Source organism: Emys orbicularis, chromosome 4 (genome assembly GCF_028017835.1).
Source record: "Emys orbicularis isolate rEmyOrb1 chromosome 4, rEmyOrb1.hap1, whole genome shotgun sequence".
Classification (NCBI taxonomy): domain Eukaryota; kingdom Metazoa; phylum Chordata; order Testudines; family Emydidae; genus Emys; species Emys orbicularis.
This window is the reverse complement of record NC_088686.1, coordinates 75,609,410-75,633,223: the sequence shown is the minus strand read 5'-3', so window position 1 is coordinate 75,633,223 and position 23,814 is coordinate 75,609,410. Positions and strand designations below refer to the sequence as shown.

At 48.0% G+C, this 23,814-nt stretch overlaps 1 protein-coding gene across 1 annotated transcript in view; it reads left to right on the top strand.

The window, feature by feature from the left end:
* ATG13 (autophagy related 13) overlaps window positions 1–22,451 on the top strand; it is a 47,461-nt gene extending 25,010 nt beyond the window's left edge. The window contains exons 7-18 of the mRNA XM_065402917.1: window positions 963–1,003; window positions 4,312–4,408; window positions 4,756–4,854; window positions 5,789–5,882; window positions 8,894–8,992; window positions 13,253–13,363; window positions 13,903–14,042; window positions 16,112–16,229; window positions 16,645–16,722; window positions 17,049–17,165; window positions 17,695–17,823; window positions 19,147–22,451. Of these exons, the coding sequence (XP_065258989.1) occupies window positions 963–1,003; window positions 4,312–4,408; window positions 4,756–4,854; window positions 5,789–5,882; window positions 8,894–8,992; window positions 13,253–13,363; window positions 13,903–14,042; window positions 16,112–16,229; window positions 16,645–16,722; window positions 17,049–17,165; window positions 17,695–17,823; window positions 19,147–19,224 (1,201 nt within the window). The 3' untranslated portion in view covers window positions 19,225–22,451. The remainder of the gene's footprint in view (window positions 1–962; window positions 1,004–4,311; window positions 4,409–4,755; window positions 4,855–5,788; window positions 5,883–8,893; window positions 8,993–13,252; window positions 13,364–13,902; window positions 14,043–16,111; window positions 16,230–16,644; window positions 16,723–17,048; window positions 17,166–17,694; window positions 17,824–19,146) is intronic.
* The last annotated feature ends 1,363 nt before the right edge of the window (window positions 22,452–23,814 follow it).

Below are 23,814 nucleotides of genomic sequence, written 5' to 3'. Positions count from 1 at the left end.
GACTTCTTTTCCCCCTGTTTTGAGACCATTCTTTGTCCCCCGCTGCTTCTCCTTCATAGTCCAAGGACATTTTATCTTTTTCTCCCCCTGCTTCCATTATCAGTTTCAATATTCAGCCTCCTTTCAGCCAAGGACCAGCCACAGCCCTCCACCACCCAGACTGCTCCTGCAGCTCAGGCTCACAGTCTTCTGCCAGACCCCAGCACTCAGCCCAGTTCCAACCTCTGGGCAGGCTGGCCAGCCCACCTAGTCCTCTTCTGCTCTCAATTTCCTGACTTTTTACAAGCCCAGCCTGCTCCTGCACAGCTGGGCTTCATCTTCAATTAGTGCGTATCAGTCAAGCCTGACTCTCCCCCAGGTGCAGCCAGTAAGGTTAATTGGTCCCTTTTGAGCTACCTTAACCTCTTCAGGGTTTGTGTGGTGTGAATACCCCATCACATCAAGTTAGTGTCCTGTATGTAGCAAGATAAGCACCAATACTAGGACTCAGAATAGGCAACTCCCCTTGCCTGGAATCCCAAGTCATTTCTGAGTCTCACTCTTGCATGGATCTGTAGACCTGTCACTGAGCCAGGTGGTAGGATTTTTAAAAAAAGAAATCCTGTTTTTAATAGGACGTGGGTTCTGATGTGTCTAAATATCTGTTCTTTCCTTTCTGATCAGATCCTATCCCAGCTTACAACGGATGTTGCTGCTGTCTTTTCCTTTTCCTTCCTCAGACAATACTGTATGTGTTCCTCTGATGGGATGGAATTACCCATTTGGCTGGCAGACTCTTTGGGAACAGGCTTTCTAGCCAGTCCTAGCACAATTTGCCAAGTGCAATGTACCATCTTCTAAAGAGGAAAGATGGCTCTGATCCTTCCACTCCTTATGCTCCTTATTAAAACCATAAATGTATTTAGTTTTATGCCTCCGGATAGATTGTGTCTGATGTACCCCCTCTCTTCTTTCCCCCATAGGATATACTTTGGGGAAGTGCAGCTGAGCGGCTTGGGAGAAGGTATGGTTGTGCAATGGACATAAACTAGCTGATGGCTCTCTTCCAAATTGTCAGATGTTGTAATAGTATCCTAGTGTTATAAGGAGACCAGGCCTGCAGTTCACAAGTAATTTCTGTTCTGCTTTATCTGTAAGGGATGTTACAAAATGACAGTTATGCCCTAGTAACACTAACCTTAGCCTGAGAATCCCTACTAGCCCGTGGATCCCTACTGTGAGTAACGCTAATCCTAGGCTGGAAAGCCCTAGGCTGTAAACCTAGCCTAGAGAGGCCTACCCTTAGTAACCCTAGCCCTAGTCTGGAGAGACGTACTGACTAGACATAACCCTAAGATGGACAGGCCTACCCTTCGTAACCTGAACCCTGGCTTGAGGATTCTTACTGGCCACAGGACTCCTCCTAGCCCAGGGATCCCTACCTTTAGTAACCCTAACCCTAGCTCGGGGACCCTACCCTTAGTAACCATAACCCTGGCTGGGGAAGCCATACCAGCCCTAGGCCTACCCATAGGCTGGGCACCCCTAACCTTGGTAACCTCCAACAAAGCCCAGGGAGCCCTGCTGCCCCACTACGCTAGCACAGGGAGGCCTACTCTTAGTAACCCTAACCTTAGCTTGAGGCTCTCTACTGGCCACAAGACTAATCCTAGCCTGGGGATACTCTTAGTAACTCTAATGCTAGTCCAGGGAGCCCTCCTGGTGCCAGACCTAAACCTAGCCTGGAGAGGGCTACCCTTGGTAACCCTAACCCTAGCCCTGGGAGCGCTACCTAACCCTAACTATAGCCCAAGGAGTCCTATTAACTAAAGGTCTAAACTTAGACCAGGGATCCCTCCCCTCGCCTGGGAAGCTCTACTGACCCCAGGCCTAAACCTGGCCCAGTGAGGTCTACCCTTAGTAATCCTAACCCTCACCCAGGGACTTGTATCCTTGGTAACCCTAACCCTAGTCAGGAGAGACTACTGACTCTTGGCACAACCCTGACCTGGAGAGGCCTCCGCTTAGTAACCCAAACTCTAGCCTGAAGATCCCTACTGGCCACAGGACTAATCCTACTCCAGGAATCCCTACCCTTAGTAACCCAAACCCCAGCCTGGGGAGCTCTACTGATGCCAGGCATAACCCTAGCCCATAGATCCTTGCCCTTGGTAACTCTGACCGTAGGATGGAGAGCCCTACTGTTCCCAGGCCTAAATGTAGGCCAGAGAAGTCTACCCTTAATAACCCTAACCCTGGTCGGTGGAGCCCTATTGGTCCCAAGCCTATTGATAGCCTGGGGATCCTATCTTTGGTAATCTAACCCTAGGGCAGAGAGCCCTACTGACCCCAGGCGTCACCCTAGCCTGGGGAAGCCTACCCTTAATAACCCTAACCCTAGCTCAAGAAGGCCCACTAAACCCAGGCATAACTGTAGTCCAGAGATACCTACCCTTAGTAACCCTAACCCTAGCCTGGAGACCACTGCCTTCGGCAATCCTAACTCTAGCTCAGGAAGCCCTGCTGACCGCAGGCATAACTCTAGCCTGAAGAGTCCTACCCTTAGTAACCTTATCCCTAGCTTGAGGATCCCTGTTGGCCACAGGCCTAATTCTAGCTGAGGGAACTCTACCCTTAGTAATCCTAACCCTGGTCAGAGGAGCCCTACAAGCTCCAAGCCTAGTGATAGCCCAGGGTAGGGTTGCCAACTTTCTAGTCGCACAAAACTGAACACCCAAGCCCTGCCCCTTCCTTGAGGCCCCGCCCCTTACCCAAGGCCACGCCCCCTGCTCACTACATTCCCCCTCCCTTGGTGGCTCGCTCTCCCCTCACCCTCGCTCACTTTCACTGGGCTGGGACAGAGGGTTGGGGGTGTGGGAAGGGTTGAGGGCTCTTACTGGGGGTGCGGGCTCCGGGGTGGGGCCAGAAATGAGGGGTGCAGGAGGAGGCTCGGAGTTGGGGGAGGGGGGCCTCAGGGCAGGGAGTTGGGGCGCAGGGTTACCTCGGGTGGCTCCCGGTCAGCGGCGCAGCAGAGGGGCTAAGGCAGGCTGCCTGCCTGTCCTGGCACCAAGTGGCACTGGAACATTTTTAGTAGTGGGGGTGCTGAGTTGAGGGGTTGGCGGGGGTGGAGGGCCGGGAGCAGGGCATAGGCACGGGAAGCAGCACCTGCAGCCCTACTTCCCGTGCCTATGCTGGCACTGCGCTGTGCACGCCCCGGAAGCAGCAAACAACCAGCAGGTCCGGCTCCTAGGTGGGGGCGCTAGGAGGCTCCACGCGCTGCTCTTGCCCGCAGAGTGTGGAGCCAGGGCAGGGGGCAGCACGCGGAGCCGTGTGGGCCTCCCCAGGAGCCAAACCTGCTGGCCATTTCCGGAGCGCAGCACGGCGCCAGCCAGGACAGGTAGGGACTAACCTGCCTTAGCTCAGCAGCACCGCCGACCGGACTTTTAACAGTCCAGTCAGTGGTGCTGACCAGAGCCGCCAGGGTCCCTTTTCGACTCGGTGTTCTGGTCAAAAACCGGACCCCTGGTCACCCTAGCCCAGGGCCCACTACCTTAGTAACACCAGCCTGGAGTGCCTTACTGGCCCTAGGCATTACACTAGCCCCAACATGCCTACCCTGAGTAATCTTAACCCTAGCCCAGGGAGCCCTACTGACCCCAGACATAATCCTACTCTGTGGATCCATACCCTGAGTAATCCTAACCTTAGGCCAGAGAGCCCCACTGAACCCAGGCCTAAACCTAGTCTGGAGAGGCCAACCCTTAGAAACCCTAACTCCTGCCTGGGAAGCTGGGCCCTTAGCAACCCTGGCCATGGATCCCTAACGACCACAGGCCTAACCATAGCCTGGGGACCCCTACCCTTGGTAACCCTTCCCCTAGCATGAGAAGCCCTCTACTGACTCAAGACATAACCCTTGTCCAGAGAGGCCTACCCTTAGAACTTTGACAACGTTCACGACGATGGTCACTTCTACTCTAGCAGTCCAGGACTGAAATAGTAGAACTGAGGTGCAGCTGTACGGTTTAGGACTGGAATAGCAGTAGGTGATGCCCCTCTTTCCTGAATGGCATCAGCAAAGCTATGTGTGGGGCCAGGACTGGAATTTCAGGCAGTGCAGCTGCCGAGGGTGACAGTAAGACAGATACCACAAGACAATGTATTGCTGCTGTTTTCCCTTCCTGTTTTTGTTCAGAACTCAAAATGGAGGGATTAATGAAACAGAGTTTAGGAAGATATAATCCAGATTGGGTGTATGGAATAGAAATAATCAACCTTTATGACCATCATAAGAAGCTAGTGAAACTGATAACCACTCTTCTATCTCTTTAGGTTTCCAGACAGTCCGTGTTGGAACAGTGGGTACCCCATTGGGCACCATCACTCTGTCTTGTGCCTACAGAATCAACCTGGCCTTCATTTCAACCAGGTGAGGAAACATGGTCAGCCCAAAAAGCATCTTCTAAGAAACCATTAAGCCTCTCGTTCCCTGAGCCCTTAAATCTCTTCCTCAAAGTTCCTCATTCCAGCATAGGTATTCTCACATTAAACATCCTCCTGGATCCTCAAGTCTTGCAGAGGGGGAGTATTTGGGTAGCCCTGAGCCAGACTCCAGAACACCATGTCACTGGTTCATGCTTGGAGTTGCAGGGTTGAATTGTGGCGATGCTCTGGTCCCCATTAATAGATACAAGGGACTCTTTGGGAATGAGTGGGGACACAGTAGAGAGGGGAAGCCAGTCTTATCAATAACACCATTTGCTTGTTGCGTTACAGGCAGTTTGAGAGGACCCCACCTATCATGGGGATTATCATTGATCACTTTGTGGACCGTCCCTACCCCAGCTCCTCGCCCATGCACCCCTGCAATTACAGGTGAGGAAACAGAGAGTGTGGTCACGGGCTATAAATGAAGGCATTCTTATGCCCAAGTACAGAGCCTTCTCTAGCATCTGCTGACTGGGCGTAGAGGAGGACTGCAGGATCAGTGTCACTCTTACTAGAAATGGAGCATGTGAGGAAAGGCAGCATTTCCCCCTCCGGTTTAGAGGTTTGAGTGCAGCTAGTCTCAGAGGATTCTCAATGGTCCTAACTCCTTGCTGTAGCATTCTAGATAATTTAGCAGTCAGGGTGCAATCTCCTTTGTGTCAGTGATGGAGTTATCTGATTACATATTGTACGGAATGGAAAGTGTATCCATTATCATGCAAGACACTTGGTACAGAACCTGGTGTCACGGAAGCGGCATATATAGGAATTCGCATAGGTGCATATCAGTGTGGAAAAGCCCACAGGGTTGAGATTTTCCCTCAGCAGTAGGGTACATATGTAAGTAAGAATGGAGGAAATAAGTGCATGAAGTTTGCCTTCTCTAAAATTCCTGTGATGATGATCTAATCAAGAGCAATGGCACAATATTTGGTATTGGTCCCAGGGGTTCTGCCAACACCAAAGCTGGTTCTGTTGGTCAGTATATTGAAACCTTTTCTCTTGGAAAAAGAAACCAGATGGAGGAGGAAGCACCTCTTCCTTCTTCAGGGAGAACCTCTGGAAAGTTCTAAGCCCGAAGGACTTAAACTCCTGACAGTGTTCTCTTCAGCCCTGCCAAAGAAAGAATCAGAGCCCCTTCGTAATTCTTCTTTCAACTCCACCCAAATACTCTGTCCTCCTGCAGCATCTGAGTCTCACTCAATAGACTAGATGATCACAATGGTCCCTCTGGCCTTGGAATCTATGAATACTTTTCATTATTTCTTTTTGTCTTATGGAATATTCCTATCGTGAAATTTCTCTCCTCTTGCTGCTCTAGAACGACTGGTGAGGACAATGGGGCAGCATACCCATCAGTGGAAGACTCCCAGGAAGTGTGCACTACCTCTTTCTCCACCTCCCCTCCATCCCAGGTAGGAGAAAATGAGCTCCTTCAGTCCCAAAGGCAAGTTGAACAATTAATTCCCTTTAATGCAGCTCAGCATATGTCCTCTGAAGTAGCAGGTTTACAATCTAACAGCAGTATGCTGTGTGTTCAGTTTCTGTAATTAAAATTTGTTTACTTATACATATGTATTGCCCAGACTTTGCTCCCCTCTTTGTAAAACCCAGGTGGATGCTAATTCCAGCAAGACTCCAGGGGACAGAAGGGACTGATTTATGAGGAAAGATTCAAAAACTAAATCATGTAGCTGGGCTAAGCAATGTTTGAAGAGGGAAACAGCAGTCTACAGATATGTCTAGGGGATAAACACTATAAAGAAACGAATGAATTCAGATAAGGCCAGGCAGTATAACTAGGTGTAATAGCCTTGAATTGTGAGGAAAACTCTCAGGAGTATCAGGAGAACACTTACCTTACTTTGCAGTCTCCTAGGCCGTGGAACTAGTCTAGGAAAGGGGTGGAAGCCCTATCACTTGGAGCATCTAAAACTAGACTGGACAAACACTAACAAGTACCTGATGGGGAACAGTTCTGCATTGATCCTTGGGGTGAATTATATGGGACCTAGTAGGTCTTTTCTAGAGCTGGTTGAAATTTTCCACTCATTTCGTCATTTTTAAACTGTTCATGAAAAAAATGTCTATTAAACATTTTTTTGCACAATTTTCTGAGACCCTTTAAAAAATGTATCCATTTTTGTTTATTTAAATCTGCATTTTCTTACTGCAAAAGCAGTTTTCAATAAATGGAAGCATTTGCATAATTTTTTTCATTTAAAATATCTCTGGAAACAATGCAAAAAACAGAAAATGGGTCCATTTCGAACCCCACAAAATGGAAACAACTTCAAAATTTCTAGCAGTCTTCTTCCCCCTTTTCAACCAGTTTCACTTTCTTCCCCCGCCCCCCTTTCTGTTTGTAATTTCTATAGCTCTCTAACTAAAGCTTGGTCAGATTATCTGTTCTCCTGTAGCTTTAGAAGTTCAAGAACATTCAGTCTAATTGTCTGCAAAATTAAGTGGCTCTGGTGAACTTTAAGATCTCTAGTTCATTTTTTATGTGTCTGTGTTACTATGGACCAAAGTGAAATGCAGTTTGAGAATGGTTTTTCTCATTTGAATGAGTTTGCTTTGGGGTCACTTATTGCCTCAAGGTGATCAATCTGATAAACTATTAGTAAATGTATTTAATTTGATAAATCTAGTAATAAATCCATCTCAGGAGGCCTCTCTTGTCCCTCACTGATATTTTGATGACCGGTTCACCCAACAATGTTGAATCAGCCAGGGAGTGCTCATGGTAAGTCTGAGAGAGTAAAGCTGTTGGTTGCTAGATGACCAGCACAAGAGACTTGTTTGAGGCTCAGCCCCATGCTCTCTGCCTTTCAATAAATGGTGTTAATACATATTAATGTTCATGACAAAATTTTTACTGGTCCCTGTGTCAATCGCTCATAGCCAGAGTTAGTTACATAATAGTAACAATGGTGCTAAATAAATTGCCATCGGGTGTCTTTTCGGAGGGCATGAATCTTTCTAATCTTGGAAGAAAAGCTCTATAAAACCATCAGTGCTTTGAGGATTGGTGACTAACAGCAGCCTCTGGTACCACTGCTGCATGGTTTATAATTTACATACATAGTATGATCAGATGTAAAGCAATTGTCAACCTTTCTGGCCAAAGGCAGCGTTTTAAAAGGCACTATAAGGGGACAACATACACTGAAAAAAGACAAACCATCTTTATATATTTATAAACACCTAAAAGTCCAGGTCATGTACTGAGACCTGTCTGTGCACTGGACCCTGTACATACAGACTGTGTCCCCCACAAAGCTGCATCCCACATTCCTACTGAGTGGAAGGGAGGCTCAGCCACTGTCTTTGCTGCTGAACCTCAAATAGGCCTATCCAGGGATCCATGTATTTGGAGGGGGTAAACACAAGATTGGCAGAACACATCCTCCTCCTTTTAGCCCCGCAGAGCTTACCAGAAAAGATGCAGACTACCCTGCATTGTATTTTCCATGGAGAACACCAAAGTGTTCAAGGATTGTACCTGCTAATGTGATTCCAATTAAGAAAGAAATTAATGGAGATATCCCATCTCCTAGAACTGGAAGGGACCTTGAAAGGTCATCGAGTCCAGCCCCCTGCCTTCACTAGCAGAACCAAGTACTGATTTTGCCCCAGATCCCCAAGTGGCCCCCTCAAGGATTGAACTCACAACCCTGGGTTTAGCAGGCCAATGCTCAAACCACTGAGCTATCCCTCCCCCCAATAGAACTGTGCTGCCAGGAAGCTGGGAGACAGACCTGGTGCGGTGGGAGGGACCGGGGATTCCCATGGATGGTCCACCCCTCTCACATCAGGCACCCTCTGCTAGACAATTTTTAATGCCACAAATTGCCAATTTCCACTTATGGCCCTGCTCCAATTGCTGTGTTCTGGTATAAAAATGATTTGGATCGTGGTAGTGCCCAGAGGCCTCAGCCTGGATCATGGCCCCATTGGGCTGAGTGCTGCACAGGCACACACAAAGACATGTTCCCTGCCCATCAGAATTTACAGTTTTGGAACACTAGCTACATCTGAAGGGGAGACCATCAAAATATAGACAACTTGTATGTGTTCAAATCAAAATCAGTCTCAGCTGTTCCTAAGAGCCCCTCAGCATAGCCTTCGGGAACTGGCTAGCAGTCTTAGTAAGCTGTGCAATGGAGATTTTGGCAATTGCTTTATGTCTAATTCTCTCTGGAGTTGTGATGGGGAGTGGTTCACTGCAAGACTGACGCCTTTACAAATTAAATGAATTGCTGGCCGTACTGAGAATTTTACCATGCATAAAGCTGTCTGACTGCTCTAGCCATAGAAGCTCCTCACTAGTGTTCAGTTCATCCAACTCTTTTCAGTTCTTCTCTCAAGTCCTTTTCTCTTTCTTCCTTCCTTGTTTTCCTCTGTGTGTCTGCGTATTGCACAGTGTGTTTTTACTGTCACTAAGGCACATTTTCAGACCCCTCCTCCTGTGGTGATGGACACCTTGAAGGTCCCTATGATGGGACTGGCCTTTTCACATCAAGTGAGTTCACAATAGAATACAGTATCTATGGCCTGATAGTACTTTAAAAATGCAGGACGGTACAAGTTTCACTATCCAGAGTGTACATTGGGAAATAAATCTGTTTGATGCTTCCTTATGCTGAAGAAGCTGCTCAGCCCAAAATGGGATGGGCTTTTTATTCTGGTTAGATCTGTTTGCAATGTCTGTGATTCTTTCTATAGCAGGGTTTGGTTTTTTTGTTTGTTCAAACCGGTGCTCTAGTGCTCTTTAAACTAAAAACTACTTGCTGCGTAGCACTGAGCAGCAGCCCTATAGGAAGCAACCAATGCATGCAATTTGAGAGGTCAAGGGGGGAGGGTGTCTTGTCAAGGTTTCAAGGGATCTTGACTGCAGTGGGTAGAAGAAATTTAATTTATCAAAGTGCACAGTGCTTTGTTGGCTGGCAGGGGCTTGGGAAAGAAGCAGCATTCCTCACCTCTGCAGGGAGGGAGGCCCAGCATACCTCCTGTGATACCAGCGACCACCTCGCAGACACAAGGCTTCTTATTGACAGGCTATAGAGGAGCTTTATGCAGCTCTTCTTGAGAAGTAGGCAGGGAGTAAAGAAAAGGGGAGGGGTGGCAAAGGTCTTAGACTTAGAGGGTCTTGGAGGGCAAAAATGAATTGAATGCCCCATCTTGACAGTGTGCTTTGAAGCATTTCAATGTAAACATCTGGGGTAAAATCCTGACCCCTCTGAAGTCAATGGGAGATTGGCCACTAGCTTCAATGGAGACAGGATTTCACCTGTGGTTGTCTAGGGCTCAGATCCTAAAAGGTATTTAGGTCCTAACTCCCACTGAAATCAATCAGAGTTAGGTACCTAAATATCTTTGAGGATCTTGGCCTCGTTCTCTTCCCCAGTCAGGATGTTTGCTTGTTACTCACGTGTTCCGATTGCAGGAACTTAGAGACCATCATCTGTTACCCATATGACACAACAGGCATCAGTGGATAGTGCTTGAAGTGTTCTCTCATGAGTAGCCTCTGGCTCTGGAACCTGTACCTCCTGTAACGTGGCGCTTGTTCCAAGAGTGTTAAAGTTGAGACACTGTTAACTTGAAAAAATCCCACCACTCTGTCTGAAAATGTTTGATCTCTGGTTATTACAAGCAACACCTAAGAGGACTAGAAAAATGTCTATTCTCTACTCTTGTTTGTTTATTTTGTGCTTCTCACAGCACTTTGTGTAGTCAGTTTCTATGTCTCCCCTGACTAGTCAGGTAGGTTTCTCCTGTAGGTCTGGATCTTTCACACAGCAACAGGGGAGAGAATCATTTTTATAGAATAGGAACATTTTTATTATAAAATCACACACATTGCTGGGGGTCTGAGTTGCAGGTGCAGGGCTGAGGTTACTTTTAACTCCACTTTTAAAAATGAATTGAATTTCAAGTTGACAGTGTCTGGTGAAGAGAGACTGGCTGTCTTAATTCACAGTAAATCACAGTGTAGTGATGGGAAGGGATGTCTGCATGAGTTGGGGGACTTTTTAAATAAAGAGAATGTTGGGCCAGTGCAATGGGGAATGGCCCCTAGAGTTCCCTGAGGGATTGGGGACTCTCTGGGGAGCAGAAAGCCCTATGAAAGTCAGTACCATCAGATGATACTCCTAGCAAAATAAGAGTTCTTGAGACTGGGCCAGCCTGGTTTGTGAGAAGAGACCACTCCATCCAGCTTAACCCAGACTCTAGAAGGAGCCCAGCCTGATATCTGTGGGCAGCCTTAAATTGTCAGGCCCCACCTCAAAAATGTCAGCACTCGGAGTACTGATTTACTTGGGGATTCAGTGTTGTAGCCATGTCGGTCCCTGGGTGGGTGAGGTAATATCTTTTATTGAACCCACTTCTGTAGGTGAGAGAGACAAGCTTTCAAGCTACCTCTTGTGGCTCCTCTTCAGCTCTGGGAAAGGTACTGAGGGCTGGTCTACACTGGGAACTTATTTCGGCATTAGCTACATCTCCTGTGGTGTGAAAAATCCACATCCCTGAGTGATGTAATTAAGCTGAGTTACCCCCAGTGTAGACAGTTCTAGGTTGATGGAGGTGGAGCACCTACACCAGTGGAAGAACCCTTCATGTCCTGGGGGTCGGGTCTTGTGACCGTTTTGTGAAAAGTGTGCATTCATGAGTGATATGGTGTTTTTTGTCTTTTATCATTTTTCTGTGTGAATTCAGTTAAGAGCGTAGTGAGTGTCTGATTTCACCCCCACAGTTGTTATTAGGGCATTTAGTGCACCAGATGTGATAGGCATTTGTCAGACCCACCCATCATAGATTTCCACCACAATTTCTACAACCACCACCCATCTATCAAACTCTCTCTAGAACACTCCCACACCGGCATCAACTTTCTGGACACCAGTAATGGCATTCAACAGACAACTATATACAAGAAACTCCTGGATCACCCTACTTACCTTCACAGATCCAGTAACCACCCCAAACACACCAAGAAATCTGTTATCTACAGCCAGGCCCTCAGATACCACAGAATATGCTCTGAGAAGAAAGTCCAGGATACACACCTTCACCAGATAAGGACACTCCACCAGAAAAATAGATCACATCATGGAATGGGCCACCCAAATACCCTAAGAGAACCTGCTTCAATATGGGGGGGGGGAACCCTCCGACCACACACCTCTAGTTGTCACCTACCACCCCACACTGGAACCAATATGGGGTATCATTAAACAATTACAACCCATACTTGATGGGGACCACCTCCTGAAAGAAATCTTTCCCCAGCCCCCTCTTCTGGCCTTCAAACAACCTCCCAACCTCACTATCCAAAGCAAGCTTCCCAGAGACTAGGATCCACCAACTCAAAGCAGCACCAGACCTTGCCATAACATATGCAAAACTGGCGGACATATCTCCACACCTTTCAAAATCCACGGGTCCTGCACATGCCTATCACAATATGTGATATATCTCATCCAGTGCATTAAATGCCCCAATAAAAACTATATGGGTGAAACCAGGCAATCACTATGCTCTCAAATGAACTTGTATAGGAAAAGGTTAGAAGACAAAAATACCCTATCATAAGTGGGTGCACACTTTTCACAGTGATCGCTCTATATCTGACCTCTCATCCTCGTCCTCAAAGAAAACCTTCAAAAGACGAGCCTGGGAGCTTAAATTCATAACTTTGCTAGACTCTAAAAATCATGGTCTTAAAAAAAAACACTGGATTTATGGCTTATTACAACAATCTGTAACCCATTGCCCTCCCCTTTTCATCCTGTGACTACATGGAGTTAGCAAGCACTTCTCCTGAAATGTTCCCTTAGAATATGTGTTAATTACTTATGCTAAACAATCTCTTCCACCTTGTATTTAGCTGTGACACTGAGAACCTTTCCCAGACCTGAAGAAGAGCTCTGTTTAAGCTTGAAAGCTTGTATATCTTTTACCAACAGAAATTGGTCCAATAAAAGATATTACCTCACCCACCTTGTCTCAATTGAGGATATCATGTGATACATGGCTCCTAACAGAGTGCTGCTTCTGAGGTCAGAAGAACAAATGGGATTCCTATTGATCCCACTAGCTGTGTTTCTAATTAGGATCAAGTGATTGAGAAGAGGTGGTTGAAGATGGGGAGCATCTCCTGATGCTCATCCTTCTGGTTGGGTTTGGGATACTGGGAGGAAATCTTGTGGGGCTTAGCTTGCTGGTTTTCTTTTTAGCTAGCAAGATTGAGGGCCTGTATGTCCTATGGCCAAGGTTTGTTTCCTTTGATTAGGTGGGGGGTGTCCTTCATTCCTGCTACATTCCCCTGTGTTTGCAGTAAGTATGCTGAGAGCTTGAATCCCTGATGAGGAAGTGGCTTTAAAATGCCAGTGTTTATATGGGCTTTTCAGTGAGTTTTGAAGTGGTTGCGCTGGTCCTTTCTCCAGTATGTGATGCAAGAGCTGTCATGCAGGCTTTCTCTACATTATCTCTCCCATTCAAACCAGGCTTGTTTTAAGGCCAAACCTTTATCCTCTTTCTGTTACAAGGCTGATTTGTTTTAAAATAGATAAATTAAATCAAACCTTTGGCGTTGGTTCCCATATAAATCTTTGAGGCACTCTGCTAGCCCAGAGCCATGCATGTACTGTGCCTCTGTGACATCTCCTGTTCTTTCTCCAGTGATTCTGATAACTATTCAGACTGTGGGGACTTTCCCTCTCCCCTTTCTCTCTCCTCTCTCTTTGCCCCTCTTCGTATTTTTTCTCTTGTTTCTTAGCTTTCCAGCTCTCGTCTTTCCTATCAGCCTGCTGCCCTGGGAGTTGGATCAGCTGACATGGGGTATCCAGTAATCTTTGCTGGTGGTTTGAATGCTGCACATCCTCATCAGGTACTCTTAAGAGGTTGGGAGAATGAATGTGGCTTGCACCACAGCCACTAAGCGTCACACAGCTAAGACATCCCTTAAAACCAATGCATGCCTCTGTATGCAGCTAGGTCAAGACTTCAAGGAATTAAAAAAACATGGTGCTAGCAAATAAGCCAGGAAGTAGCTCTACTATGCTCTTGGAATCACCTGAAGTGGGACTTTAATCAAGGTGTTTTCCACTGGGTAGAATGGAGACATTGCACTGAGAACAGGGTAAGGCCAGGGATAAGTCTGGAGAAATGACACTGAATCAGCATCAGAGAGAATTAGGAAGGAAGCGATATATGAATTCTCATTGGGAAAGTCCCCTCCCACATGACTTCCCCTCTCTTGCTCCCTGTCAGAAAGTCACTGCTATGTTCTAGCAGGAGTGTAGTCAGAGCATATCATGGAGAGCCAAAAAGAACTTATTCCTGGCATCAGAGAATCCACTCTAGTGCTGTAGTGTGTTGCTGTATCAGTCTTGAGATTGCTAACTTGATCATTCCTTTCCACCTTAGTTGATTGTTCCAGGGAAGGAGGGTGGGGTGCCCCCAGTTCCTAGCCAGCCAGCACATGGCACTCAGGCTGACCATGAGAGGATGGTAATGTGCACCCCTTTGGATGGAGCCCTCTACTCAGCAGCTACTCCTTCCAGTAGGTAGGTCTTAGTAGGAGGTGCAGCACTTCTAATCGTTCATCTGTGAGTGTATAAAGTTGAATCAAATTTAAAACTGACTTTTCTTTTAAGCATTTGAATGGCAGTTCTTTTAAATTTATCAATAACACTAGATTGGCTGCTCTGCCTTAAAAAAGCCGGGAGCTCTCAGTCTGAGCACCGAGAAGCTGAAAAACGCCTCAAACAAAGATCTAGTCTATTTGCTTATACTTTGTGGCCCTCGTAGTCTCTGAGCACCTTGTGTCATTTCAGTACCAAAACACTACTTCTGGATCATTTGTCTGATCCATGAACAGCAAGTTGAGGTGGCTTCAATAGTAAATTTTACCCTCCCAAAAAGGCTTCATCTGAATTGTCGTAAAGCATCAGTAATAGAAAACAGCTATTTAACTGTTCTATCAAGAAACCTTGGGGGCAAGAGTCCTTGTCTAACAGGAAACAATGCAACTTTAAACTCCAAATTGCATGAAATCCTAACCTCCCTCTCAGCCAGTTAGAGCTTCCTGTTTGTTTTTCCAGATCTTTGTCCCCTGTGGTTCCATCTTCTCTTGTGGCCACGGGACAATTGCCATAGAAAACATCTTAACCAACTTGGTTTTCTACTCAATAAAAAACTCCTGTTTATGTTATAGTAGCACTAATGCACTGGCCTGTGCTCCTTGACTAACCAGTCGTTATCAAATGGCTAACGCCTGCCGGACGACTGAGGACCAGATTCTTAGAGCTGCTGAATACTTCTGAAAATCAGGTTTTGAGACTATAATTAGTAGCCACCCAGTGAAAATTAACCAGATTAGCACTAGCTGCTGTGATATTGGACTACTCTGGCTTCATGGGGCCTGGGAAGGAGCATGGGGTTCAGATTCCCGACCCTGTCTCCTGACAGGGAAGATATCCAAGAATTCTGTGTTCCTGAAAGAGTGATAGTGATTGGCAAGAGCTGCTCGAGCTTCCTTGCCATTTCTCAAATTAACCCCCTCCTCCCACGCAGCTCTTCTGAACAGCCTTTCCTCAGGACTGGCTGAGGTTTTCTGCCCTACTGATGGGGGTGGTTCCCTCGCAGAGCCAAGCAGAAAGCTGCTCCACGGCCTTGCAGTCTCTATTGCAGTGGTCACCAACTGGTCCATCCCAATTGACTGGTCAATCCTAGAGGATTTCCCAGTCGATTGCGATCTCTGGTGGCGCAGTGGGGCTGCCCAGGCACCACACCACTCCTGGAAGCGGCCAGCGTACCCCCAGGAGCGGGGGGGGAGGGCGGGGGTCTCCCTCTGCGTGCTGCTCCTGCCTGCAAGCACCGCCCCCGTAGCTCCCATTGGCCGGGAACGGGGAGCTGCATGGAGCCATGTGCCGCCCGCCCCCTCCCAGAGGCCGCAGGGGCATGTTGGCCATTTCCGGGAGCGGAGTGGGGCCAGGGTAGGCAGGGAGCCTGCCTTAGCCTCGCTGCACTGCTGACCAGGAGCTGCCGGAGGTTAATGTTGCCCGGCAGGAGGCCGTACCCCAGCCCTGAGCCCCCTCCCAGAGCCAGCACCTCACCCCCTCCTGCACCCCAACACTCTGCCCTAGCCCGGAGTCCCCTCCTGCACCCAAACTCCCTCCCAGAGCTTGTACCCCTCACCCCCTCCTGCACCCCAACACTCTGCCCCAGCCCAGAGCCCCCTCCCACACTGTGAACCCCTCGGCCCCAGCCCAGAGCCCACACCCCCTCCCAAATTGCAACCCCCTACCCCAGCCTGGAGAAAGTGAGTGAGGGTGGGGGAGAGCGAGTGAGTGGGGTGGGACTTTGGGGAAGAGACAGGACCTCGGGGAAGGGGCGGGGTAGATCCTGGGTTGCCCTTAAATTCAAAAAGTAATCTTGGGCATAAAAAGGTTGGAGACCACTGCTCTATTGCATACTGATGGCTGAAGGGTAAGACTGTGTCTGACAAGAACAGAGGTGCTTCTCCCAGCATTAGGAGAAGGCATAAAAAACAACAACAAGGGGATCTTGACAAAAGAATGTGGTTTTGTCTAAATTATTTATGTGCAATGAGCCATCAACCCTTCTCCCCCAGTGAGGACACGGAAACCGTATCAAACAGCAGCGAAGGGAAGAGTGGATCCCCACACGATCTCTTGGAGACCATCTTTGTCCGGAAGGTGGGGGCCTTTGTCAACAAACCCATTAATCAGGTAACTTGCAGTGATCATTCTGAGGTGGACTCATGATGCACTTTTCTTCATGCCACTGTTCCTCTTTTCCATTGCTGGACAGAGGGGGCCAGGCGCTGCATCACCAGGGCAGCCAGAGGAAATGGGAGGCCAGACTTTAGCAAGGACTGCAGGTCTCTGTATGTGGTGCTTTACTGTATGCTGGGCCCTGTAGGCTCTGCGGGCTACACCTGTGTATTAAAGGGGATGTTGACTGCAGTCTCTCCGATGTTATGCCCTCGAAGTGTAGCCCTTGGGTTCCAGTCAAGTTGCCAGTGTGACTTTGGTGGGGCAAAGTTTCAGATCCTGACATACAGCCTTGCAATGGGATGGTGCATGCTGCATATGCAGAGAATCTGACTGAAGTGCTGAGGTTCTAACCATTGAATCTCTCCAGGTGACCATGGCCAGCTTGGACATTCCTTTCGCCATGTTTGCTCCCAAGAATGTTGAGCTGGAGGATAATGACCCCATGGTAAGAACCCAACTCCCCGTGAGCCATCTGTGCGTGTCAAGTTTGAATCATGCAATGCAGATGTATCCTTCCTGGCCTTAGCTTTGCATGCACTTCTGACCAAAGAACTAGCTACTTGCATCAGCTGGGTTTCTAATAACATCCTCTATGCCCGAGTCTGGGCTTTCCAGAGATGGAAACAGCTACAGGTTTAGAGCCCCTGCTAGTCTGTGCTTACAGTCTGCATGCCCTTGTAATTGTCACTATGCTTCTTCCCATGCTGGCACAACACACAGATGGGCTCAGTAACAGGATCTGAAACTGATGGACTCTGGTTTCTTGGGCAGGTGAATCCTCCTGACTCCCCAGACGTTGAGTCTCCTCTACAGGGCAGCTTGCACTCAGAGGGCTCCAGTGGCAGCAGCACCGGGAACACACATGACGACTTTGTCATGGTTGACTTTGTAAGTACATGCAGTCCTTTATCAGCCCAAGCTAGCACTTTTACAGAGCACCTGTATCTGGGGTGGGCTGCAGGTGTCTGTGTGATGCTGAATTAAAATAGATGAATTTCTCCAAACAAGGGCTCATTGTGCTCCCATATCAAGGACAGGGTCTCTGGGCATCCTTAAAAATGGTAAAGACATTGACATTCGTAAACCCACAACTTGGGATATTATTTCCTCCTCCTTTATCCACCATGGCCTGGGTTCAGGTTTTCGGGTTTTCCCTGTGTCCCATACACCTAAAGCAGAGTACAGATTGTAGGGAAATACTCTGCTTTAGGTGCTCATGAAGTCATCAGGGAAAGACTAATTCTGGTCATGGCAAGGGATATAGGTGATGCTGCTGTTCAATTATTTGACTTAGATTTATTGCTGTAATGTGGAGTTGTTTGCTGGTAGCCGATGGTGCCTCTGTCTGTGGCTAGAGCGAAGGGGGAAATCTGACAGAACTCTAAATGGGGATTAATGTTTGTATCCTTAATTCTAGAAACCAGCATTCTCAAAAGATGACATTCTCCCAATGGACTTGGGGACGTTCTACCGCGAGTTTCAGAACCCCCCTCAGCTCAGCAGCCTCTCCATTGACATTGGGGCTCAGTCCATGGCAGAGGATCTGGTATGGGAAAACGGGATTTGGGTGTGTGGGGGACATACGTTCTCACAATGCTCTCCTCCTCCTAGCTCCCTGAACAAGCCAACATCCCATAAGAGAGCAGAGGCACCTACCAGAGGGGTCCCTTGTCAATCTGCTGAACATGCCTGTACATCTCGGAACCTGAAACCTTTGGAAGGAACCAGATGTGAGACCTTTTCAGTCTGATTCCTTCTCAGTGCATGTGTACAGCTGCCATGGAGAATATTAGATGAGTTGTTGGTTTGTGCTACATGTGTGTGGGACAGTATCCGTGTGCTGCATCAGGTATCCTCTTCCCAGAAGCCACTGCAGCTGCAGGACTCTTGCACTGTCCAAGACTATTCCCTACTGTAATAGTCTTGAACTTCCCCCCTCATTCCTGCATCTGCTAAGCTCAAGGCCATATGAGCTAGGACCAGTCACAGCAAAGGAGTGATTTGGGAGGTCAGGTCTCTTCTAGAACAGTTTGATAAGGACTGGGAGAAGAGCATAACCCATCCTCTAAGGTTCTGGGGAGAAAACATACTGCCTTAACTCCAGCCCTGTCCCATCCTATCTGGTGTGTGAGACCTATTAGCCTGGATCCTAAAATTGGAGTAACCTGAAATGTGCCTTTTTTTTTTTTTACTGCACATGCTGCATTTGTGAGCGAGTCCTTTGCTTCGCCCTCCCATTAAATGACTGAGTCTCTGTGGCAGCTTTGAAACATCTGTTTCATCTCCCAGCTGAGTGCCGCTGCCTGTTACCTGGAGGGGCAAACGTGCCATAGTTCAAATCTGTAGGTGAACCCAAATCTAAGAACTGAATGCTGCCTCTGCCACATCTGGTTTAGTGGCACGCTGGATTTCATTGTGCAGTCCTCACTCAGAGAAAGCTCCCAATGAAGGCAGAGAGAATGTTGTTGGATGAATGCAGTATCCGGCCCATCAACTTTGTAACATGGTTTTGCCTGGGAAAACCATAATGCCTAATGATAACAGCTGAGTGACTTTATTCACACAGTTTGACAAAGTAATTGTGCTGCAGCTGCTGTAAGAATTGCAACAGTCCTGGTTATGGCACACCTGCTGCTTCTGTAGAAAAAACAAACTGGGCAAACTGCCCTTCTCAAGTTCATGTGCTGGATCCTGTCTGATATCCTGCTTCTGCTAGGAGTGGCACATGTATAAGGAGGGAGAGCACAAATCAGAGCAGAGACCTTTGGCCAGAGTTTACCATATACGTTTCCACTGTTTTATAGCTTCCTTTAGGCTGATGCACCTTCTGTGAGTGAGTCCTGATCTGAGTTTTTCTTTGCCTTCACAGGACTCGTTACCGGAGAAGCTGGCAGTCCATGAGAAAAACGTCAAAGAGTTTGATGCCTTTGTAGAGACTTTGCAGTAAAGCTGTTTTCTTATTGCAGCAGCAGTGTCCTTCTGGAGCACCTGGAGGAGGAAGCCCACAATGTCTGTCTGCCACTCTCCCTTTTGTGTCCAATTTTCCCCCCTGCATCTTGTGGGCTTTGCCAGATCACCTCCTCAATACTGGGTACAGATTCAGCTGTCAGTCTCCCCTCAGCCAGGCCCCAGGATAGTTTTGGACCCCTTTTCCTACTGGCATTTGAGTACTTATCTATGACACTACAATAGGGACAAAAGAAATCAAGCTTTGTTGTTAGTAACCCAGTTCCCCTTCAATCTTTGTTCTGTGTATGGAGGGGTTTTATGGAAAGCTGCCAGAAATGCTCCCTGCAAAGCCCCTTGCATCACAATTCCCCAAGATTTAGCTTCTGGGGCACAGACCATCTTTTCCTTGCATCTGCAATTGCACTGGAGTATAGACAGCCTTGGCTCCGAACAAAGGATCTATGCAGTGGCAGACTCAGCTGGCTTGAGTGCAGGACATCAGCTCTTAGAAATGGGGCATTTCATCCTGTCTTCAGTGAGCGCATGGACTGCAGAGCACAAGGGGATGAGGCAGACTTCCACCTCATGCACTATACTGTGCGACACCTATAGATGTCTTCACTTTCTGCTCCCAAGGAACTGGGGCTTTGCACAGACTCTCTCTCTGGGGCCTTGTGCTGGGCCTGTCTGCCCGAATCACAGATGTGAAACTACAGAAGCTATGCGGAAGGGCTTTCCACATTTTCTTGAGTGTATGAAAACCACAATGCTAAGGTCCCAGAATGTGATTGTACTGGTGCATCTGCAAGTGGCACATTGGGAGTATGTTAAATTTGTAGTCGCTGCTCTTGAAATGCAGTTGTAAATATGAATAGGAATTCTATTTCTCCAGGGTTATGTAACTAGGAGTCTTAGTCCCTTTTCCCTGCAAACCTTGCTGCTTTATGGTTAATTTATAAGAAACAGGAAATATTTATTGCTTTTAAAGAAACCTATATTAAAAAAAGTTATGTTTTCACATACAAGTGCAGGTCATTCTGTCCTGTCACTGCAGACAGCAGTTGTGCCATGGAGCTCTGTCCCCTGACAATAGTCTGCCTTTGGTAGGGAAAATCCAAGATATTTATTTTCAGAGACACTTATTTACTCTAATACAGTGTTCTGTTCTGGGGACTTTCTTCCATGACACCCGTCTGGGCATTGATATAATAACATGCACGTGTTGGTGCAGCAGACTGGCAGGGACTTCCTGAAGAGCTACGTTCTGATAGGCTTGGGAAATGGACTTGTTCTCTTCCTCAGCCATTCGGGAGGTAGCTTGTTCACAGAAGCACACTTTTGGAAAGTTGATGGTACTCTTTTTAATCAGCTGGCTTATGATTAGCTAAAAGTTTATTTTTGTAATGAGCTAGCCATGAAGTAGTGATTGGCTGGCAGTGCTCTGTGTTTGATCTGGTTGTTGTGTGTCCTGTGTCTCAGGTGAGGAAGGGAGAAGCTGTGTAATGGCACTAAGCAGGAACTCAGAGTAGGGCTTATGCAACTTTCTCCACCCTTCAGCCACCTGTAACTGGGCTGAGTAACTGAAGAGACTCCTGCAAGTCCCCCTTGCTATCCACAGACGATATTTCTATCGAGTGGTGGGAGTTCTCTGTACTCTGAGGATCCTTGCTAGTTTCCTTACTACTGGTGGAGTAACTAGCTTCTGGTCAAAAAAGGCTGGATGTGGCTTTCTCCAGAGCTCAGCACAATTCCTTAGGTTGAAAAGGAGGGTTGCTAGAGAATGACACAAGCCTTGGGTTACCCCGTGGCCTCTGCCGCCCTCCACCCTGTGCTGCTGCAAGAGCAAGGAATTGAGCTCAGGACCTGAACTGATTCCCAATATGGTAACATGTTCTTTTGCTTTCCCAGCCCTTGAGTTGACAGGTGTTTGCTGTGCATGATCAGTGGCAGTGTTTTAGTGTATGCTCTAAAGCACCAGGTAGGGGTATTATAACTACTTGAAGCAGCAAACTCCCCCCTCCCAGGCCACCCCCCAATCCAACTAACTCCCATATCAAAAGAATCAATCCTTGTTTTGCAAGGAGTAATCCAATCTCTTCACCTGTCTGCACCAGTGCTAAAAGGCCTCCCAGTGAAATGGAATTGGAAATGCTGGAGGTGAAAATCCCACTATTCCTGTCAACTAATAACACTGACTTAGGGGGCTTCAAAGCACTTGACGAATACTCCCTACAACCTGCCTATGAGGGAGGTAAGTAAGCTGCATCCCCACAGTATAGCTGTGGAAACTAGACATGGGATCAGGTGATTTGTCCAAGGTCACACAGTGAGTAAATGGCAGAGTCAGCAATAGAACCCAGATCTCCTGATTTCCCCCCCCCCCGCCCCCAATCAGCTGGTCATTCTCTGGAGTCTTGTAGTAAGTTGCATGTGGACATACTCTGGCACTCTGACCTTTAACTCGCAGGCTATGCCTGGGTGAGCTCTCCTGTCAAGTAGTTTATTTGTAGAGGTTAGTAAACTACTGGCATGCATTGTGCCTGCTAGGAAGAATAGAATAGACCTTCCTGGTGGTGATCCTTCCCTAGGCAGCATTGACTCTGTAGTTCCTCCTCTTCACACTGAACTGCTGTGGTATCCACAGAAGGCAAGTCATCGTTCCTGTTTCTGTCTAGAAAGCCTCCAGGGCCTAGTGTCTGTGCTCAGTCATTTTCATGTGACTTTAACAAGATCGCAGCTCCTGCATCTCTCAAAGCAGAACTTCTGTGTAGCAACCATGTTTGTTTAATGCGACCCAGTGGAAATCTGCCCACCTGGGTTGATAGGGTATAGCTGGATAGCCACAGCAATAAAGGGTTTCTCTTGGGATGAGAGATGTGCTTATTCCTGGGCAATCCTGAGAGTTTTGACACCTCCATTCCAAAATCTAGGCGCTCAGCTCTGTCTAATCAATGCATTAGAAATGATTGGCCCAAAGCAGTTCTGCAAGAGGGACCTAGCTACTGATGCTGTGGCCTGCTGTAGAAGTTGTTTAATGATGAATATTGTCATAATTTTAATAGCCATCTGCTGAGGCCTGTGCTATGTCAAGGCAGCTTGTACATAGCGGATGACCTACAAATGCTTTGGGTGCAGGGTACTAAATTGCATTGTTTTGGAAATAGTCTCCAAGGCACTTCATGTATTCAAAGAATTTCCAATAAATCTTTTATGTAAGCAACTCTGACCTGTTTGCCATGTTGATCCAATTCTTCTGTGAATTACTCTGCAGGTTCCAATGCCGGGACGTTCCCATCCTTATGGCTTTCCCTTCCAACAGCCAGATTTTAACTGCAGCAGTCAGTACAGCTGCAGGAAGGAGCAGGGTTAATGCCTACAAGCTGCTATTTTGGAAGGTGGAATGGGATGCAATGAGGAAAGTTATGGATAGAGCCCTGCAAATCCGCGGGTATCTGCTTTATATCCGTGGACCATTTCTGGGGATAGGAGCGCGGATGCGGATACAAATTTTGTATCTGTGCAGGGCTATGACAGTAAGAGCCTGGTGAGCAGCTTAGAGGAACCGGCGCGGATCCTCCACCTGCCCTGGGCAGGGACACTGGGCCGGGGGCTGCTTGGGCCCCATGCCCAGGGCAGGTGGAGGGTCCACCACGGCTCCTCACAGCTGCCAGTGCAGCTCTCTCCAACTCAGCTCCAGCCAGGGAAGGGGGTGGCTTGGAGCTGCAGCCCGGCCCCAGTAAGGGCCAGGTGGGGAGCTGTGGTGGACACTCCACCTGCCCTGGGCGAGGGGCCCAAGCAGCCCCTGGGCAGCTCCACATGTCCCCTTTCCTCCTCCCCCCCGCCAGGCCAGTGTGGAGCCCAGCCGGGGAGCTGCGCAGATCCTCCACCTGCCTGCAGTGCGTGTGTGTGTGTGTGGCCTCTGACCGTGTCCCTGCCCCCCCAAGCTCCTCGCCCGGCCGAGGGCAGGTGGAGGATCCGCGACTCCATGTGGGCTCCCTACAGCTGCCCCCTTGGCTCTCCCCGACCGGGCGGGAAAGGGGAATGGGAATGCTTGGAGCCTCAGCCCGGCCCCCAGTGTAGAGCCCTGCAAATCTGTGGATATCCGCAGATAATTTTTGCGGATCATGGCTCGGATGCTGTTCCTTGTTTGTGCAATGACACAGCATCCTGTCTTGTGCAGACTGCACTGTTCATTTGGCCAGCGTGAACAGAAACATTGTCCTGGTGCCAGCTTCATCCCATGTTGCACAACTCAGGGTAGAATAGGTGAACAGAAATCTAGAGCTAGAACCGGACAAAGGGCTGTTTGGAAGAGAGTCCCTATCTCTTGTAAATCCCTCTTAGCGGCATGCTTACACTTGAATAATGAATTCCCAGGCTGGGTATGGGCACAACGATGTTATCTTGCTTCTCTAGCTGTGACTTCTCCATAAACAAAAGCTTGACTGGCAGCACTTTGTTTCAGCTGGGAGTAGAAAATCCAGCTGCGTTTAGCCTGCTTCCTCTATCACCACCAGCACCACAGATCCTGCCATCAGAGCAAAGCGGGCAATTGCATTCATGGTGTGCCAAGCAGAATAGCTTTGAG